Source organism: Microcaecilia unicolor, chromosome 7, assembly GCF_901765095.1.
Source record: "Microcaecilia unicolor chromosome 7, aMicUni1.1, whole genome shotgun sequence".
NCBI lineage: Eukaryota > Metazoa > Chordata > Amphibia > Gymnophiona > Siphonopidae > Microcaecilia > Microcaecilia unicolor.
Genome location: NC_044037.1, coordinates 11,317,279 through 11,335,620, shown reverse-complemented (window position 1 = coordinate 11,335,620; position 18,342 = coordinate 11,317,279). Strand labels below are relative to the sequence as shown.

Genomic DNA, 18,342 nt, shown 5'->3' with positions numbered 1-18,342 from the left:
ATTTTGTGACGTGCATTAGCTATGCGTGTCAAGTAGCATTCTATGCGTGTAGGTCATTACCACCTGGTTCTTACCACTAAGTCAATGGTTGGCGGTAAGGTCTCAGACCCAAAATGGACGCTCGGCAATTTTTATTTGGCTGCACGTCCATTTTCAGCAAAAATGTTTGAAAAGGCATTTTTTTGCAGGCTTGCTGAAAAATAGATCTGCGTGTGCCCAAAACCCGCGCAGGCCATTTTTCAGTGCACCTTAGTAAAAGGACCCCTTAAACACTGTCAGAAGGTACAGTAGTCATCATCTTCATGGTTTTGAATGAGATTTGCTTTTAGCATCTCCACTGTGTGTTTTTTTTCTAGCGAAAAAGGTGCCAGTACTCAAAGGCCAGGCCAACCTTCAGAGGTGGGTTGATCTCTGAGGGACTCATCCCGCATTAGCCAGGCCTCCCACACCTAGTCACAGAATCTATGACAAGGCAGAATTGGTGTGTAGGGCCTGAGCTCTTTCATTAAAACTTGGGGACCGTGCAGGGGCGTAGCCAGACAACAGATTTTGGGTGGGCCTAGGCAAGAATTGGGTGGGCACCAAGTGTTCTTCCCCCCCCCCCCCCCAAAAAAAAAAAAAAAAAATTTATCTCAGCTGGTGGGAAAAAGCTTCTTTCCACCTTGGCAGAAGGCATGCACTGAAAACTGAGCATCCGCAGGTGTCGTGGAGAGTAGCGTTTTCGTTACCATCAGGGGAAAATCTTCAGCTAGTGGAGCTTGGGATTCCCACCAGTTACCACTAAACATGTGCTACTGTTGGGTGGGCCTGAGCCAAGCCCACTTGTGGCTACGCCACTGGGACCGTGGGTCCATTTTAGCAGACAATGGAAAAGGTGCCTCAGTACCCCCAAGCAGGGGCATAGCTACGGGTGGGCCTGGATGGGCCCAGGCCCACCCAGTTTCGTCTCAGGCCCATCCTCACCTTCTCCCACCCCCGCCGTAGCGCTGCCTCCTCTCCTGCACTTCGCGGTGTCTGTCTCCCATCCTCACGGCAGCGCTTTCAATTTGCTATCAGCACTGCCTGCCTGACAGCTGACAGACGCGACGCGACGTCCTCCTGCTCCGGGGCCTTCCCTCTGCCGCGTTGATTCATCTTCCTGTTTATGCAGGGTGGATTGCACGCGGCAGAGGGAAGGTCTTGGAGCAGGACGTCGTCGCGCCGCGTCTGTCAGCTGTCAGGCAGGCAGCACCGATAGAGCGCTGCCGTGGCAGTGGGAGACGGAGACCATGAAGTGCAGGAGACGAGTCAGTGCCACGGTGGGAGAAGGTGAGTGGAGGCAGCGTCGATAACTTTAAAGGTGCTGTGCGCTGCGTGTGTGTGTGTGGGGGGGGGGGGGGGTTGGGGTTGGGGTTGTAGTGCCCACCCATCCAACCTGCTGGCCCACCCAAAAATTGTCTTCTGGCTACGCCACTGCCCCCAAGTACAGTGGCGTAGGAAGGGGGGTGGTCCGCCCCGGGTGCACGCCGCTGGGGGGTGTCGGCTCTGCGCTGGTGCACTGCCCTCTCTGCCCTGGAACAGGTTACTTCCTGTTCCGGGACAGAGAGAGCAGTGAACCAGCGCGGAGCCGACACACCCCAGCAACGTGCAGTCGGGGCGGATCGGCCCTCCCGCCCGTCCCTTGCCGCAGGTATGCGCTCTGGGGGGGGGGGGGGGGTATGCGCTCCGGGGGTAGAGTTACCATATGGCTCCAGAAAAAGGAGGACGGATTGAGCCAGCCGGGTTTTACTTCCATTGCTTTGCAATGGAAGTAAAACCCGGCTGGCTCAATTACTTCCATTGAAAGCAATGGCAGTAAAACCTGGCTGGCTCAATCCGTCCTCCTTTTTCTGGAGCCATATGGTAACCCTATCTGGGGGGGGGGGGTGCGCTCCAGCGGGAGGAGGGTGCGCCGTGCTGCACCCGGGGGGTGGGGGGTGCGCAGCGGTGCCCCCCCCCCGGGTGTCAGCTCCCCTTGCTACGGCTCTGCCCAAGTACCCCCTCAAAAAAAGCCCTGTGTGCCTGGGCGTCATGTAAAAGGCACTTTGACTTTGGAGGATACCTGGGGCAGGAGGGTGCTGAGCAGCCGAGCGACTGTAGGTGGCGCTGTTTGGCAGGCTGTGCGGCGGCCGGTGCAGTGCGGCCTCTCTTCCCGGCGGGGGCGCGCGCGGGCTCCACAGCAGCAGCAGCCGTTGCTAGGAGACGGGCAGCAGTGTGTGGGCAGCAGCAGTAGAGCTGGAGGAGCGCAGGATGCGGCGGCCGCGGCCCGAGCCAGGGGAGGCGGCGGCGGGGAGGGAGCGGCCCTGGGCCGGCGTTGGGCTGGCCTCGCGCGGATAAATGGTGCTGGAGCTGCCGCTGAGTGCAGGCCCCGGGCTGCAGCGCTCCCTGCCGCACATCCAGCGCCTCTTCCGGGTGCGCCTGTGCCTGCGCGGCCCCGGCCTGCGGGTCTCCATCGAACAGGGCGACGAGAGGGACCGCGGCAAGGCCAAGGTGAGCGGCGTCAGCAGAACTGCAGATGGGAACTGAAATCGAAGGGGGGGGGGGGGGGGGTTAGGTGACAAAATCTGCTTGTTATACTGCAATGATAACACGAAAGGTGTATTTCCTGATGCATTTCCACCATTCGTGATTATTGTAAGCCACAAAGAGGTGGGAAAATGTGGGATACAAATGCAATAAATAAATGTATGGTGAATCCCTTCATAAAGGCGGTTAATACATCCCAGTAAATAAAAAAATTCACCAAAACGCTGGACTGGAGCCAGACGTAAAACTTACAATTGTGTTGAAGACTGACATATTTTATTTTTGTTACATTTGTACCACCTGCGCTTTCCCACTCATGGCAGGCTCAATGCGGCTTACATGGGGCAATGGAGGGTTAAGTGCTAGTGGACTAGCAACATTCCATGTAGAAGTCGGCCCTTGCAGATCACCAATGTGGCCGCGCAGGCTTCTGCTTCTGTGAGTACGTGCAGGACGTCAGACTCACAGAAACAGAAGCCTGCGCAGCCTTCTACATGGAATGTTGCTAGTGGAATAGCAACATTCCATGTAGAATCTCCCATAGTAGCAACATTCCATGTAGAATCTCCAATAGTATCTATTTTATTTTTGTTACATTTGTACCCTGCGCTTTCCCACTCGTGGCAGGCTCAATGCGGCTTACATGGGGCAATAGAGGGTTAAGTGACTTGCCCAGAGTCACAAGGAGCTACCTGTGCCTGAAGTGGGAATCAGACTCAGTTCCTCAGGACCAGAGTCCACCACCCTAACCACTAGGCCACTCCTCCACTGTTGCTACTATTTGAGATTCTACATGGAATGTTGCTATTCCACTAGCAACATTCCATGTAGAAGTCGGCCCTTGCAGATCACCAATGTGGCCGCGCAGGACGTCAGACTCACAGAAACAGAAGCCTGCGCAGCCTTCTACATGGAATGTTGCTAGTGGAATAGCAACATTCCATGTAGAATCTCCCATAGTAGCAACATTCCATGTAGAATCTCCAATAGTATCTATTTTATTTTTGTTACATTTGTACCCTGCGCTTTCCCACTCGTGGCAGGCTCAATGCGGCTTACATGGGGCAATAGAGGGTTAAGTGACTTGCCCAGAGTCACAAGGAGCTACCTGTGCCTGAAGTGGGAATCAGACTCAGTTCCTCAGGACCAGAGTCCACCACCCTAACCACTAGGCCACTCCTCCACTGTTGCTACTATTTGAGATTCTACATGGAATGTTGCTATTCCACTAGCAACATTCCATGTAGAAGTCGGCCCTTGCAGATCACCAATGTGGCCGCGCAGGACGTCAGACTCACAGAAACAGAAGCCTGCGCAGCCTTGTACATGGAATGTTGCTAGTGGAATAGCAACATTCCATGTAGAATCTCCAATAGTAGCAACATTCCATGTAGAATCTCCAATAGTATCTATTTTATTTTTGTTACATTTGTACCCTGCGCTTTCCCACTCATGGCAGGCTCAATGCGGCTTACATGGGGCAATGGAGGGTTAAGTGACTTGCCCAGAGTCACAAGGAGCTGCCTGTGCCTGAAGTGGGAATCGAAGTCAGTTCCTCAGTTCCCCAGGACCAAAGTCCACCACCCTAACCACTAGGCCACTCCTCCACTGTTGCTACTATTTGAGATTCTACATGGAATGTTGCTATTCCACTGCAGATCAGCAATGTGGCCGCGCAGGCTTCTGCTTGTGTGAGTCTGTCACACAGACTCACAGAAACAGAAGCCTGCGCAGCCTTCTACATGGAATGTTGCTAGTGGAATAGCAACATTCCATGTAGAATCTCCAATAGTAGCAACATTCCATGTAGAATCTCCAATAGTATCTATTTTATTTTTGTTACATTTGTACCCTGCGCTTTCCCACTCATGGCAGGCTCAATGCGGCTTACACGGGGCAATGGAGGGTTAAGTGACTTGCCCAGAGTGACAAGGAGCTGCCTGTGCCGGGAATTGAACTCAGTTCCTCAGGACCTAAGTCTGCCACCCTAACCACTAGGCCACTCCTCCATATAAGAGAAAAAGGATGGGATGGGGATATAATGGTAAAACAGAGGAGGACGTCCTGAGGTACTGTGCTCGTCGTAGCGAGCATATCCTGATTAGGAGTTGGCATTGAGCACCATTAGACTGTGGCATCTGTACCTTTGGGAATGTCTTAAATAAAATTGTTGAATTACAACATGGGGGGGGGGGGGGGGGGATAAAAAGTAAAAAGTTTGATGACAGATGGTAGCAAGTGACTTACCTGGATATATGTGTATATTCGAGTTTCTGTATGAAAAGTGTTTTTCCTTTTTGATATGTCATCAATAAAAATGTTGAAACATAAAACTTACAATTGTGTTAGCAGCATGACAATAGACTATATATAAGTAAGGTAAACTAGAGGTAGGCAAATTAAATCCTAGCAGTAAGAGCATGTTACAGTGTTGAAGCAGTACAGTAGAACAGTCATGTAATAGAAATATGATATCTGCCAGCAGAATACAAAAGGTACCGTAATTGGAAGAATGGAAGAACATTTATGTAAGACAGATGTGATGTCGGCACAATAAAACATAGTACACAGCAGAAGGGACAAGTGTACTTGGGACGTGCAGACAAGATGGGTAAGACGAGGACCAAGGCAATGAGATAATTGGTGGCTAGATTGAGGTAAAGTTTCATGTACAGCTGAATAAAGTGGTCTTGGTTACTGGTTGTGAGGCAGGCTGGTCCAGATGTGAAGTGAGCGGATAGTCAGATATCACAGCTTGGTTACAAAGCTTGGGAGAAGAGCCAGGCTTCCACCTACTTCCTAAAGTAGAAGTAGCTTTGAGTTAGGCGTAGTTCCTCTCAGAAAGGAGTTCCAGACCAAAGAAGCTAGTCTTGAGAAGGCTTGCTGGTGGATGTCATGTTATATGTGATTTCCTTAAGGAGGCCTCAAAAATGTGTGGAGGGCTAACATCTTCAGGAACTGTGGCTCATTTTATCCAAAGGCCTTAAAAATCTGAGAGAGAGTTTTTAAAATTGGGCCTGAAGAGCACCGATAGCCAGTGCAGTTTTTGCAGGAAGAGTGTGATGTGATTTCATGCCACTTGCAGCCGTGTACCTGTCTTGCAGCATCATTTTGAATTCATTGGAGTGGTCCAATGATCAATATACAGTTCCACCATAAAACCTTTTTGAAAAAAGTGTATAAAACCACCACAATACCTAAATGTATTGCCAAGGAAAATAAAAATAAAAGAATTATATATATAAAATAGGAGAAGTCTATCAGTGTCATATCACGTGCTCTAATGCACACTGGCACTTTCCTGCACTGTGAATTAATTGACCAATAAAGAACCCAATGCTGGACCAGTGGAGGGGGAGGGAAAGAGAAATGCTGGACCAGTGGGGGGGGGGGGGGGGGGGAGAGAAATGCTGGACCAGTGGGGGGGGGGGGGGGGAGAGAAATGCTGGACCAGTGGGGGGGGGGGGGGGGAGAGAAATGCTGGACCAGTGGGGGGGGGGGAGAGAAATGCTGGACCAGTGGGGGGGGGGGGAGAGAAATGCTGGACCAGTGGGGGGGGGGGAGGGAGGGAAAGAGAAATGCTGGACCAGTGGGAGGGGGAGGGAAAGAGAAATGCTGGACCAGTGGGGGGGGGGGAGTGAAAGAGAAGTGCTGGACCAGTGGGGGGGGGGAGGGAAAGAGAAATGCTGGACCAGTGGGGGGGGAGGGAAAGAGAAATGCTGGACCAGTGGGGGGGGGGGGGGAGAAAGAGAAATGCTGGACCAGTGGGGGGGGGGGGGGGGGAGAAAGAGAAATGCTGGACCAGTGGGGGAGAGAGAGGGAAAGAGAAATGCTGGACCGGGGGGGGGGGGGGGAGAGAGAGAGGGAAAGAGAAATGCTACTACTACTTATCATTTCTAGCGCTACTAGATGTACGCACCGCTGTACACTTGAACATGAAGAGACAGTCCCTGGTCCACAGAGCTTGGAATCTAATCAGGACATACAAACAGGACAATTAATGGATAAGGGAATTACTTAAGGTGGGAATGATAGGACAGATATGAGTACTGAACAAGTGAATAGGGACTTTAAAAGCAGCCTTGAAAAGTTAGGCTGTTAGCCTTAATTTCAAGTTGGCCAGAAATGGAGCTTGACGTACTGGCTCAGGAAGCCTATTCCAGGCATATGATGTTGCAAGGTAAAAGGAACGGGGTCTGGAGTTGGCAGTGAAGGAGAAGAGTACTGAACTAGTGGGGGAGAGAGAGGGAAAGAGAAATGCTGGACCGGTGGAGGGGGGAGAGATGGAAGGAGAAATGCTGGTCCAGTGGGGGGAGAGGGGGAAGGAGATATGCTGGACCAGTGAGGGGAGGGAGAGGAGAAATGCTGGACAGGGAGGAAGGGGGGAAATGGGAGGGAAGGGAAGAGACAATGGGATTGTAGATATGAAATGAGAAATAGTTAGGAGTTGCTGAATAGGTGGGAAAGAGAAGGATGGAATGGGGAGAATCTGAGTGGGGGGAAGGAGAAAGGGATAGCGAGGAGGATACTGATTATGGGTGTGAAAGGAAAGAAGCAGCACTGTTGGGAAGGAAGGGAAAGGGAAATGCTAGGCTACAAATGTGGAGGGAGAAAGAGGGAAGGTATTTGGTTACAAGAGTGGGGAGTAGAGATAGAGGAAAGATATTAGTCTATAAGGGTGGGGTGGAGATAGGGAGACGAGATATTGGGCAATGGAGAGAAGGATAAAGAGAGAAGAGATGCTGAGCTACTAAAATGGGGGAAGGGGAGATACCGTCCATGATGGGACTATGTAGGAGAAGCCATAGGGGGTTGTCAAGGAGATTAGGATGGGAGAGTAGGGACTGAGAAATGGAGATGGAAAGTTGATAAGTAAGTGAAAAGTAAAAAGAAGAAGGTGGAGAACTGGAGGGTGAGAAAGAGGGTGAAATTTGAGTGGACAAAGAAAAGAAAGGAGGGAAAGAGTCTATATGATAGAGACAGTTGTGAGGGAATAGAAGAAGACAGGCAGGAAAGTGGAAGAGAGAAACTCACTGGGATCAACATGATTAGAAAAATAAAATGCCCAGACAACAAAGGTAGAACAACTGTTTTCATTCTGAGATGATGAACTGGAATATGTTAGTTTGGGGAAATGTATATTGTGGATGTCTTTGTATTGTCTTAAAAACGAGAGTAAATGAATTTGTTTTTCTTTCTCCACTGTTGTGGTACATGCCAAGTCTGACTTCTTGGGGTTACTGGTTCAATTTTTGTTTTCATATTTCTATTTTTATTCTGTATTTGGTGATAGTCTATCTGTGCAGATGTTCCAGCATTTCAAAATGATTGGGGATGCCACACACAATATAAATAGCCCCTCCCTGGACACAATGAAGGAGCTTCCTCAGTTTTGGGGGGTGCTCAGCACCCACTGGATCCACAGAACTGGCTTCTATGTAGCTATGTTTTGGCTGTGACCAAGGTGCAGTATTCTGTTTATGTAGTTGTGTACAGATCTGTAGCAGTCCCACTTGTTCTGTTTGACTAGCAGTAAGTGTATTGGTGTTCTAGGGCACAGTGTAATACCTGTAATGCTGGCTATTTATAGGTAGGGTTCTTGCTGTTTGAATCATAGTAATCAGTGCTGCTGTTGTATGACAAGTATGCTACATGTATGTTGAGTTGGGATTTTTTTTTCAGGTTTTGTTGGGCAGACTGGAAGGACTGTATAGGTCTTTATCTGCTGTCATAGACTATCAGGCTTATTTTCGAAAGGGATCGCCGGCGATCTGAGACAAATCACTGATCCTGGCCAAATCTGTATTATCGAAAGCCGATTTTGGCCGGCTTCAACTGCTGTTTGTCGCAGCGCTGGCCAACCTTCAAGGGGACGTGTTGGTAGGGTGGCGGGGGCGTGGGTACGAAGTAGCTGGCTTCGCCTTATAATGGTTAAAAAGAGGCCGGCTCGAACAAGCATTTTGCCGGCCGGACTTGGTCCATTTATTTTTAGGACCAAGGTTGGAAAAAGTGCCTTAACTGACCAGATGATCACCGAAGGGAAGCGGGGATCACCTCCCCTTACTCCCCCAGTGGTCACCAACCCCCTCCCACCCGAAAAAAAATCCCAACTTTTTTTGACAGCCTGTATGCCAGCCTGAAATGTCATACCCAGCTCCTTGACAGCAGTATGCAGGTCCCTGGATCAGTTTTTAGTGGGTGCAGTGCACTTCAGGCAGGTGGACCCAGGCCCATCCCCCCCTACCTGTGTCACTTGTGGTGATTAGTGTAGAGCCCTCCAAACCCCCCAAAACCCACTGTACCCACATGTAGGTGCCCCCCTTCACCCCTTAGGGCTATGGTAATTGTGTAGAGTTGTGGCGAGTGGGTTTTGGGGGGGATTTGGGGGGCTCAGCACCCAAGGTAAGGGTGCTATGCACCTGGAAGCTATTTTTGTTTTTTTTTAAATGTTTTTAAGTGCCCCCTAGGGTGCCCGGTTGGTGTCCTGGCATTTGAGGGGGGCCAGTGCACTACAAATGCTGGCTCCTCCCACGGCCAAATGCCTTGCATTTTGCCGGGTTTGAGATGGCCGGGCCTGGTTTCCATTATGGCTGAAAAACGAAGTCGGCCATCTCATATAAACCCGGTGATCCTTCTCTAAACCCGGCGAGCGATTTGGCCGGTGCCAAACGTATTTTGAAAATACGCTTGGCTCCGCCCGCTTACAGTGCCGGCCCCAAAGACGGCTGACCATCGATTTGGCCGGCGCCGTTCGATTATGCCCCTCCATGTTACTATGCGTCTATGGGAGTGGAAAGATTTATATTGTGATTGCTCAGATGATACGAGAATCAAAATATTTTTTGTTTGGTGATTTTCAAGGAGAAATACTGGGTGGGTGGGTTGGACTTTTGTGGATGCAGAGCAAGTTTATACTTAGCTCTTAAGAACTGCTGTACTGTGTCAGAACAAAGGTCCTTGAAAAATTTAATTTACAGTATTAATATTTCTTATTGTTTTCATGTTTCATGTACATATATTTATTATTTAAATAAGATTGGCCTGTATGGAATTTTGTTTTCAATATTATTTGTAAAACAAAAATTATCGTTAAAGAAGAAAGTTATCAATGTTCTGTACTGTAAACATGGGTTATTTTACCACAAGTTGTTCTTTGCTAGCACAGGTCCCATTTTATGAATGAGACCCCTTGTCTAAGTAGCATGACTTGTGGTAATATATAACCCATCTTAATAGTAGTCTATATTGATAACTTCCCCCTTTACCAGTTAATATTAAATTACACAATTAATTTGAGAGAGAAGATAATATTCATTGTCTTATTTTCTATTCCTTTCTTAATTATGCCTATCATTTTGTTTGTTTTTTTGGCTGCTGCTACGCACTGAGCAGAAGATTTCATCATATTGTCCACGATGACACCTATATTTTTTTCTTGGGTGCTGATTCCTAGGGTAGAACCTAGCATCAAATAACTGATTTGGATTATTCTTCCCAGTATGCATCACTTTATCCACATTAAATCTCATTGCCATGTGGACGCCCAGTCTTTCAACTTCCTAAGGTCTTCCTATAAATTTTCACAATCTGCATGCGTTTAAACAGCTTTTGTGTCGTCTGCAAATTTAATCACCTCATTATTTGTTCCCATTTCCAGATCATGAATAAATATATTAAATAGCACCAGTCCCAGTACAGATCCCTGGGGCACTCCACTGTTCACCCTCATCCACTGAGACAGCTGGCCATTTAACTCTACCTTCTGTTTTGTATCCATCAGCCAATTTCTAAGCCACATCAGAACATTGCCTCCTATAAGATGACTCTTTAATTTTCTCAGTAGTCTCTCATGAAGGACTTTGTCAAACGCTTTCAGAAAATCTAGATACATTACATCAACTGGCTCATGTTTATTCACACCTTCAAAGAAATAAAGCAAATTGGTGAGGCAAGACTTCCTTTGGCCGAACCCATATTGACTCTGGCCCATTAAACTTATGTGTTTACTGATTTTATTCTTTATAATAGTTTCCAGTATTTTCCCTGGCACTGATGTCAGGCTTACCGGACTGTAATTTGCTGGAGCACCCCGGATCCCTTTTTAAATGTAGGTCGTACATTGGCCACCCTCCAATCTTCATGTACTATAGATGATTTTGACAACAGGTTACAGGTCACTAACAGCAGATCTGCAGTTTCATATTTGAGTTCTTTCCATACCCTTGGATGCATGCAAACTGGTCCAGATGGGAAGGCGGTAGAACGAGAGGACATGAAATGAGATTGAAGGGGGGCAGACTCAGGAAAGATATCAGGAAGTATTTTTTCACGGAGAGGGTGGTGGACGCTTGGAATGCCCTCCCGTGGGAGGTGGTGGAGATGAAAACGGTAACGGAGTTCAAACATGCGTGGGATATGCATAGAGGAATCCTGTGCAGAAGGAATGGATCCTCAGAAGCTTAGCTGAAATTGGGTGGCGGAGCAGTTGGGGGGAAGAGGGGGTGGTGGTTGGGAGGCGAGGATAGGGGAGGGCAGACTTATACGGTCTGTACCAGAGCCGGTGATGGGAGGCGGGAAATACTGCTGGGCGGACTTATATGGTCTGTGCCCTGAAAAGGACAGGTACAAATTCAAGGTAAGGTATACACATATGAGTTTGTCTTGGGCAGACTGGATGGACCATGCAGGTCTTTTTCTGCCGTCATCTACTATGTTACTATGTCCAGGTTATTTACTGCTCTTTAATTTGTCGTTTTGACTCAGTACATTTTCCAGGTTCACCGAGATTTCTTTCAGTTCCTCTACGTTGTCATCCTCAAACCATCTCTGGTACAGGTAGATCTCTTACATCTTTCTCAGTAAAGACCAAGTCATATAATTCATTCATCTTCTCTGCTATTACCCTGTCCTCGCTGAGTCCCTTGATGATCTAATGGTCCAACGGATTCCCTCACAGGCATTCTGCTTCATCTGAAAAAGTTATTACTGAGTTTTTGCCTCTGAGGCAAGTTTCTCTTCGTATTCTGTTCTGGCCTTCTTTATCAATGCTTTGCATCTAACTTGCCAGTGCTTATGTTGCTTCTTGTTTTCTTCATTGGGATCTTTTTTTCCATATTCTGAAAGATGTTCTTTTGGCTCTTTCACTTCTCCCTTTAACTATGCTGGCTAGCATTTGCTTTTCTTTCCATCTTTATTAATACATGAAATACGTTTGGTCTGGGCTTCCAAAATGGTATTTTTAAACAATGCCAATGCCTGATTTAAAGTCCTAACCTTTGCATCTGAGCCTTCTAGCATTTTTTAACCATTTTCCTCATTTTATCTTTGTTACTCTTTCAAAAATTAAATGCTGCTACAGTAGATTTCTTGGTGACAGCACTCCAGTTATTAAGTCAAATTTGATCATGTTATGATCATTGTTTCCTGGCGAAATGAACACTGTTACCTCTTGTACTAAGTCCTGCATTCCACTAAGGACTATATCTAAGATAATTCCCCCTCTTGTCAGTTCCTGGACCAGTTGCTCCAAGAAGCAGTCATTTATTATGTCTAGGAATTTTACCTCTCTAGCTCTCCTTGATATGGCATTTAAATAGTCAATATTGGGGTAATTGAAATCGCCTATTTTTATACTGTTGCCAAATTTGCTAGCTTTTTCTAATGTCTATTAACATATCTTCATCTGCCTGATCATTCTGGCCTGGTGGAAGGTAGCATAGACCTATGTGTATATTCCTTCCGTTCATACATGGAATTTCTATCCGTAAGGATTTCACATTGCTGTCTGTTTCATGCAGAATTTTTATTTTGTTTGACTAGATTCCTTCTTTAATATACAGCGCAACCCCCTCCTCCGATTTGATCCACTCTATCATTGAGATATAATTTAATACCCTGATAACACAGTGTCCCATTGATTATTCTCCTTTCACCAGGTCTCTGAGATGCCTCTTCATTTAGTGGTAAGTACATAAGTAATGCCATACTGGGAAATGACCAAGGGTCCATCGAGCCCAGCATCTTGTCCACGACAGCAGCCAATCTAGGCCAAGGGCACCTGGCAAGCTTCCCAAACGTACAAACATTCTATACATGTTATTCCTGGAATTGTGGATTTTTCCCAAGTCCATTTAGTAGCGGTTTATGGACTTGTCCTTTAGGAAACCGTCCAACCCCTTTTTAAACTCTGCTAAGCTAACCGCCTTCACCACTTTCTCCGGCAACGAATGCCAGAGTTTAATTATACGTTGGGTGAAGAAAACTTTTCTCCGATTTGTTTTAAATTTACTACACTGTAGTTTCATCGCATGCCCCCTAGTCCTAGTATTTCTGGAAAGCGTGAACAGATGCTTCACATCCACCTGTTCCACTCCACTCATTATTTTATATACCTCTATCATGTCTCCCCTCAGCCGTCTCTTCTCCAAGCTGAAAAGCCCTAGCCTCCTTAGTCTTTCTTCATAGGGAAGTTGTCCCATCCCCGCTATCATTTTAGTCGCCCTTCGCTGCACCTTTTCCAATTCTACTATATCTTTCTTGAGATACGGCGACCAGAATTGAACACAATACTCAAGGTGCGGTCGCACCATGGAGCAATACAACGGCATTATAACATCCTCACACCTGTTTTCCATACCTTTCCTAATAATACCCAACATTCTATTCGCTATATACTGAAACTCTCCTATCTTATTTTTTAGGCTTCTATCATGTGTATACAGACACTTCAAAGTGTGTTTTTTCCTTGCATCTACAAGCTGCTTAGAAGTTGACAGGGATAATTTGCAACCTTTTGTCTGTTCTATCGTCAAACACCCCTGACTTTCTTTTGCCTTTGTTGAAACCTCTCTATTGGGATTCCCTAAAATGTCCTGTTAGAATAGTATCCTTCCAGGATACCTTACTCCCAACCATGCGCTCCTGAGTGACTGTTGTCTCCCCCCCCCCCCCCCCCCCCCCTTCCCCGGTTCTAATTTAAAAGCATCTCTTGCAGTGGAGGGAGCTAACTTTCAGCTGTCCCAGATCATCTGAGGTAGATTCTCCCCACTCTGGGGGCCATTTATAAATTGTTTCTTATAAATTGAGCTAATTGAGCTGATTGTATTGCCTCATTGGCATATAGAATGAGTTGTATTTTATACCCCTGGATATTTTAACAGTGTGAATTAGGATTCCTTGGTGTAGTAGAAATCACCTATTGTTGGGATGGGAAGGAGGGTTATTATAGCTGCTCACTGTTGTTATTGTTCTCGATTTGGAATTTATACACAACAGTTGCACAGCATATTGTTCCTTTTTATGCTTTAATAAAAAGATTTAAATATAAAATCATAAGTGTTTAAGGCTTCTGCAGATGAGGCAGAGCCCACGGGGCGGGGACGGGGCAGGGATGGAGACAGAACCTGTGGGTACGGGGTGGGGAAGGAGACAGGGCCTGCGTGGACGGGGCAGGGATGGAGACAGACTTTGTCCCCGTGTCATTCTCTAGTACCAGGCTACCAGTGGACAAAGAATGATCTGACTTCAGCTGTGGGTTCTACAGAATATACACATTCACGTGTGGCCACTCTTTTCTCTTCTCATCATTTTCTTGTCTAGCCTTTGTAAGCCAGACCCCGTCACACTCACTCTCCCTCCTTCTCCAAGTTGGACCCCATCACACTGTCTCGCCCTCTGTCCCTTAGCTCATACAGGTCCCCAACTCTTTTTTCTCCCTAATCTGTACACTTCCCTGGGAAGCTAACTTTGACCACACTGTCTTCACCCCTCTCCCCAATTGCCCTTCCTTGTTTATTCAATAAAATCAGCACAGAAATGTAATATAACAAAAATCACTTTTACTGTAGTTACTTTAAAAGCTGGGAAACAAGGGTTTCTGCCACACCACTGGTGGACTGCTGGTCTAGTGTCTATTTCTTGGTCCTGATATGAACATCAGAAGGAGATGGGCTTGAGTGAACTTGAAGAAGCTGTGGGTCTCTGTTAGACTAAGGGAGGGTGTTAGCAGTAGCAGAGTTTGGGGCTCAGGTGGTGTCACAGAAGAGACGACTTGACATGCTTTGAGGTGGTTGCTGCTTCTGGCTTCATTAGCTGTTTCAAGAAAGTGATAGCATTAGATGGACTCCAGGCCGTTATTACTGTCTCTCCTGCCTTCCTCCGGTTCCTATGTAACTGCTCTCAGGGTTGTCTCTGACCAGCATGGAGCATCTGTGCTTTGCACATGTGCCTTCCCCTAGTAAACCAGGGACTTAAGGAATGAAGAACCAACTCCTTTTAAGGGGATACAACAAATAGAAACTGAGTTTAATTATATGGGATCTTTGATGGAACTTTAGCTGTAAAGTAGATCTGTTTTAATATTTCTTCTAATTCGTTCCCTCTAGGAAGAACTTTTGGCATGGAGGAGTAGCCAAAGTTTTTAGAGTAACCCAGTTCAAATCCCTCTGTGGCCCTTTGTAATCTTGGGCGTGTCACTTAACCCTCCATTGCTTCAGGTACATATTGAAATTGGAAGTCCTCCAGGGACAGGTAAATACTTACTGTATTGAGCTACAACTGAAAAAAGTCATGAACTAAATCCAAAACCCCTTCTCTTCCCCTCCCCTTTTCTAAATTGGGGCTTAAATTATTTCTTTTCCTCTTTAGATGAAATTAGTGTGTGGAGGGGGTGGGGGGTGGAGAATTGTAACAGTCTTCTTTATTCATGTCTGTTAGTCTTGGGCTAGTCAGGATGAATAAGGTACAGAAAGGGAACCACTGCAGTCAAAACACAACATAAGTTTTGTGAGCAGAGGGGAGCAGTCTGCGTGGGGACTTTAAGTAGAGAGGTGTGGTAGCCGTGTTAGTCCACGTGTTAGGACTTTAAAACTCTTCTTCCCAAAGAGAGGTTAAGTAACGGAGCTGCTTTCGGTTGATGGTGCTATTTATTTGTAATTTGGTAATCAACAGGAAGCTGTTCATAGTAATCATAGTTTAGACATTAGCTATAGTCTTTCATGATGTGAAACTGGTGATTGATCTGTTTGCTTTGGCTTGAAAGAAAAGGGTGGTTGACCTTTTCCTTTTAGTGCCCTCCCCCTCGCACCTAGCCTATAAAGTTGAATTCTGCCTTGAATCTGCTGCAAAGTCTCAAATAGCACCAAAAGGGTAAAGCTGCTGAGAGGGTGAAGGGGACCGCAGTGACTCATACTCCTGTTGCAGCACATCTCCTTGTGGTGACAGCCTTGGCAGTGGCTCATTTGAAACCGAGACCCCATCACGATTCCTTTTGGTCTTAGCTGCTTCTCATGAGAGGGGAGAGTCTTTAGTCTATGCCTAGAAGTCCTTGAATATTCACATGGGAGGAGGGTCAAGCAAACAGCTGACACAGGGTAAGCCCACAGACTGCTTTGTGTTTAAGGTGTGTTAGAGATGGCAGAGAAACCCCTGAAACTGTGGCAGTGTTATTTAGAGTCTTCATTTTCTTTAGTTATAGATTATTTATAGGAGCTCTGTTTTTAGAGGTTTATAAGTTGTAAATTTAGGGAGTTGTTTTTAAGCTATTGAGGGTATAACAGAAATCCGTGTTTATCTGTGTTTTAACAATACGGGTCCTTTTTCCAGTTAAATACATATATTTCCAAAGTAGTGCCACAACAAGCACCTTTACATTTGGGCTATAGAAGCTGTTAATTGGTTAAAACAGACCTTGACAAATTATCTGGGTCTAGGACCAGCCCATAAAGTTAAGAACCAGCAGTGGGTTTGAAGGAAGAGGTTAGAAGGATCCCCCTTTGAGATGTGCCGCAGCTCTTGAAGGCCTGTTTTCCCATTCTGAAGATAATGGAGTAAGCCATGCTTTAGAGCTTAGCATGTGGTTTCCTGAGGTACATGTAAAACTTTTTCAAAATCGGTGTTACAACCTAATAGTATGCAAATAATTTGCAAGCGTGCAAAATACAAGAGAACACCCCAGTTACCAGGAAATATGCACATTGGTGTTTTAGCAGCAGAATCAATAGTTTGCTTACAAAAATGGTATCGTCACCCGGAGTTGCATGTGTCTATCTAAAATACTATTCCGTGCATAAATATTATTGGTAGGGTATCATTAAATTATTGCAGCAGAGCACATTGCCTTTCATTTCATTACCCAGTGTACCTGAATGTAACTCACCTTGAGCTACTACTGAACAAAGGTGTGAGCAAAATCCAAATAAATAAATAAAATTTCATGGCTGCATCACCACATTAAACCAACATTTGGTGACACGATCACCTGAGGTCCTCACCTCTTACCCCCCACTTTTTTTTCCCTTCGCCTTCATCAAAGCATTACATGAGAGTAGAAATAGGCATGAAATCCTCACTAGTGCTAGTTACTGATGAATAAGCTAACTTTTTACTTCTCAGAGTACAATCTAAGTCAAGAAAGCATGCAAATAAGGTCAGTTGCATGAGCTAAGTGCTAATTGACAATTATTGGTCATAATTAGTGTTAATTGGTTCTAGTTGGCATTTGTAACTTCCATTAGTATTCTATAAATTGACGCTCAATTTCTAGGATATGTAATTCCAAGGGAGGCATGGGCCTGGGAGGGGCTTGCCAGGCAGCTAATCACGCGGGTTATAGAATCCATTTATGGATCTGTCTACAGTTAAGCGTGATCATTTGGGTCAGCCATTGAGCTAGCATAAATTCTCCGAGGACAAGCAGGCCAATAATTCTCACATGTAGGTTGCCCAGTCTGGAGCTTGAAAAAGCGTACTATAGCTTTAAGAGTATGCCCCATGCTCCTACCGTGCATGCACAAGTTCCTTCCCACCTGCTGTGAGAGCGTGGGACCATCAGTTCTCTTCTTTTCTGCGGTGAGGCGAAGACGTCATCTCTGACTGCTCTTCTTAGCTTGGTTCGGTTTTGTCAAGAGCGAATATTTTTTGTGCATTCCTATCTTTATTTTTCTTTTATTTTGCCCTGTTTTCTTTGGAGTTTCTCCCCCCCCCCCCCCCCTTCCCTTATGGTTTAGGTTCTTTTTGCCCTTATTCTAAGTTTCTTTTATTTTTACTGCACTCAGTAGGCCACACTTAGGCCTGATCTCCGGTTGAGTTTTCCCACATTTTTTTTCTGGTGCTTTGCCCCCCCCCCCTTTTTTTTTTCAGTACCATCGAGTCTCTGTTTTTCCTTCCATGTCGTTGAATATTCCGAGTAGCTTTAAGCACTGTAGCTGGTGCAATAGGACCATCTCTGGCAAATATACCCATGCTTGTTGTCTTCAGTGTTTGGAATCCTGAACATACCCTTTCTAACTGTGTTCTTTGTCTTTGTATGAAGAAAAGAACCCAGTTAGCCAGAGAGGCTCAACAAGAGAAATGTTTTGGAGCCAGGTCCAAAGCCTCAACATTGATATGGTCATTGGTGTCAGGGGTTGCATCGGTTGTGTTGGTCAGCATGGCTGCGAGGCTATTAAACACGGGGAGTGATCTGCATCAGGTGGGTCTCCACCTGCCTTGACGCCGGCCACTGTGCAGGACCCCCGGGACCGGTCAGAATTGGACCCGGCCCTGAGGCAACATGAGGATTCAATATCGTCCTTGTTGACACCGAGGAGCATTGATGCCCAAAATCACAAGAAGCATCGGCATCACCCTTGACGCATGGTGCCGGGAGCTCCAGGACACCAAGAGATCCCCCAATAACTGAGAAGCATTGGTGCCAGGGGCACCTACCACACTTTTGATGTGGCATCCAAGGTATCTACTCAAAGTATAGTGATGTTGCAGACTCTCCTGGCAGCATGTCACTGACTTGGACCCGGTGGT

General features: G+C 46.4%; 1 protein-coding gene across 1 annotated transcript in view; it reads left to right on the top strand.

Moving 5' to 3' along the window:
- The first annotated feature begins 2,334 nt into the window (after positions 1–2,334).
- Positions 2,335–18,342, top strand: part of ZC3H12B (zinc finger CCCH-type containing 12B) — a 135,638-nt gene continuing 119,630 nt past the window's right edge. The window contains exon 1 of the mRNA XM_030210305.1: positions 2,335–2,508. Within this exon, the coding sequence (XP_030066165.1) occupies positions 2,356–2,508 (153 nt within the window). The 5' untranslated portion in view covers positions 2,335–2,355. The remainder of the gene's footprint in view (positions 2,509–18,342) is intronic.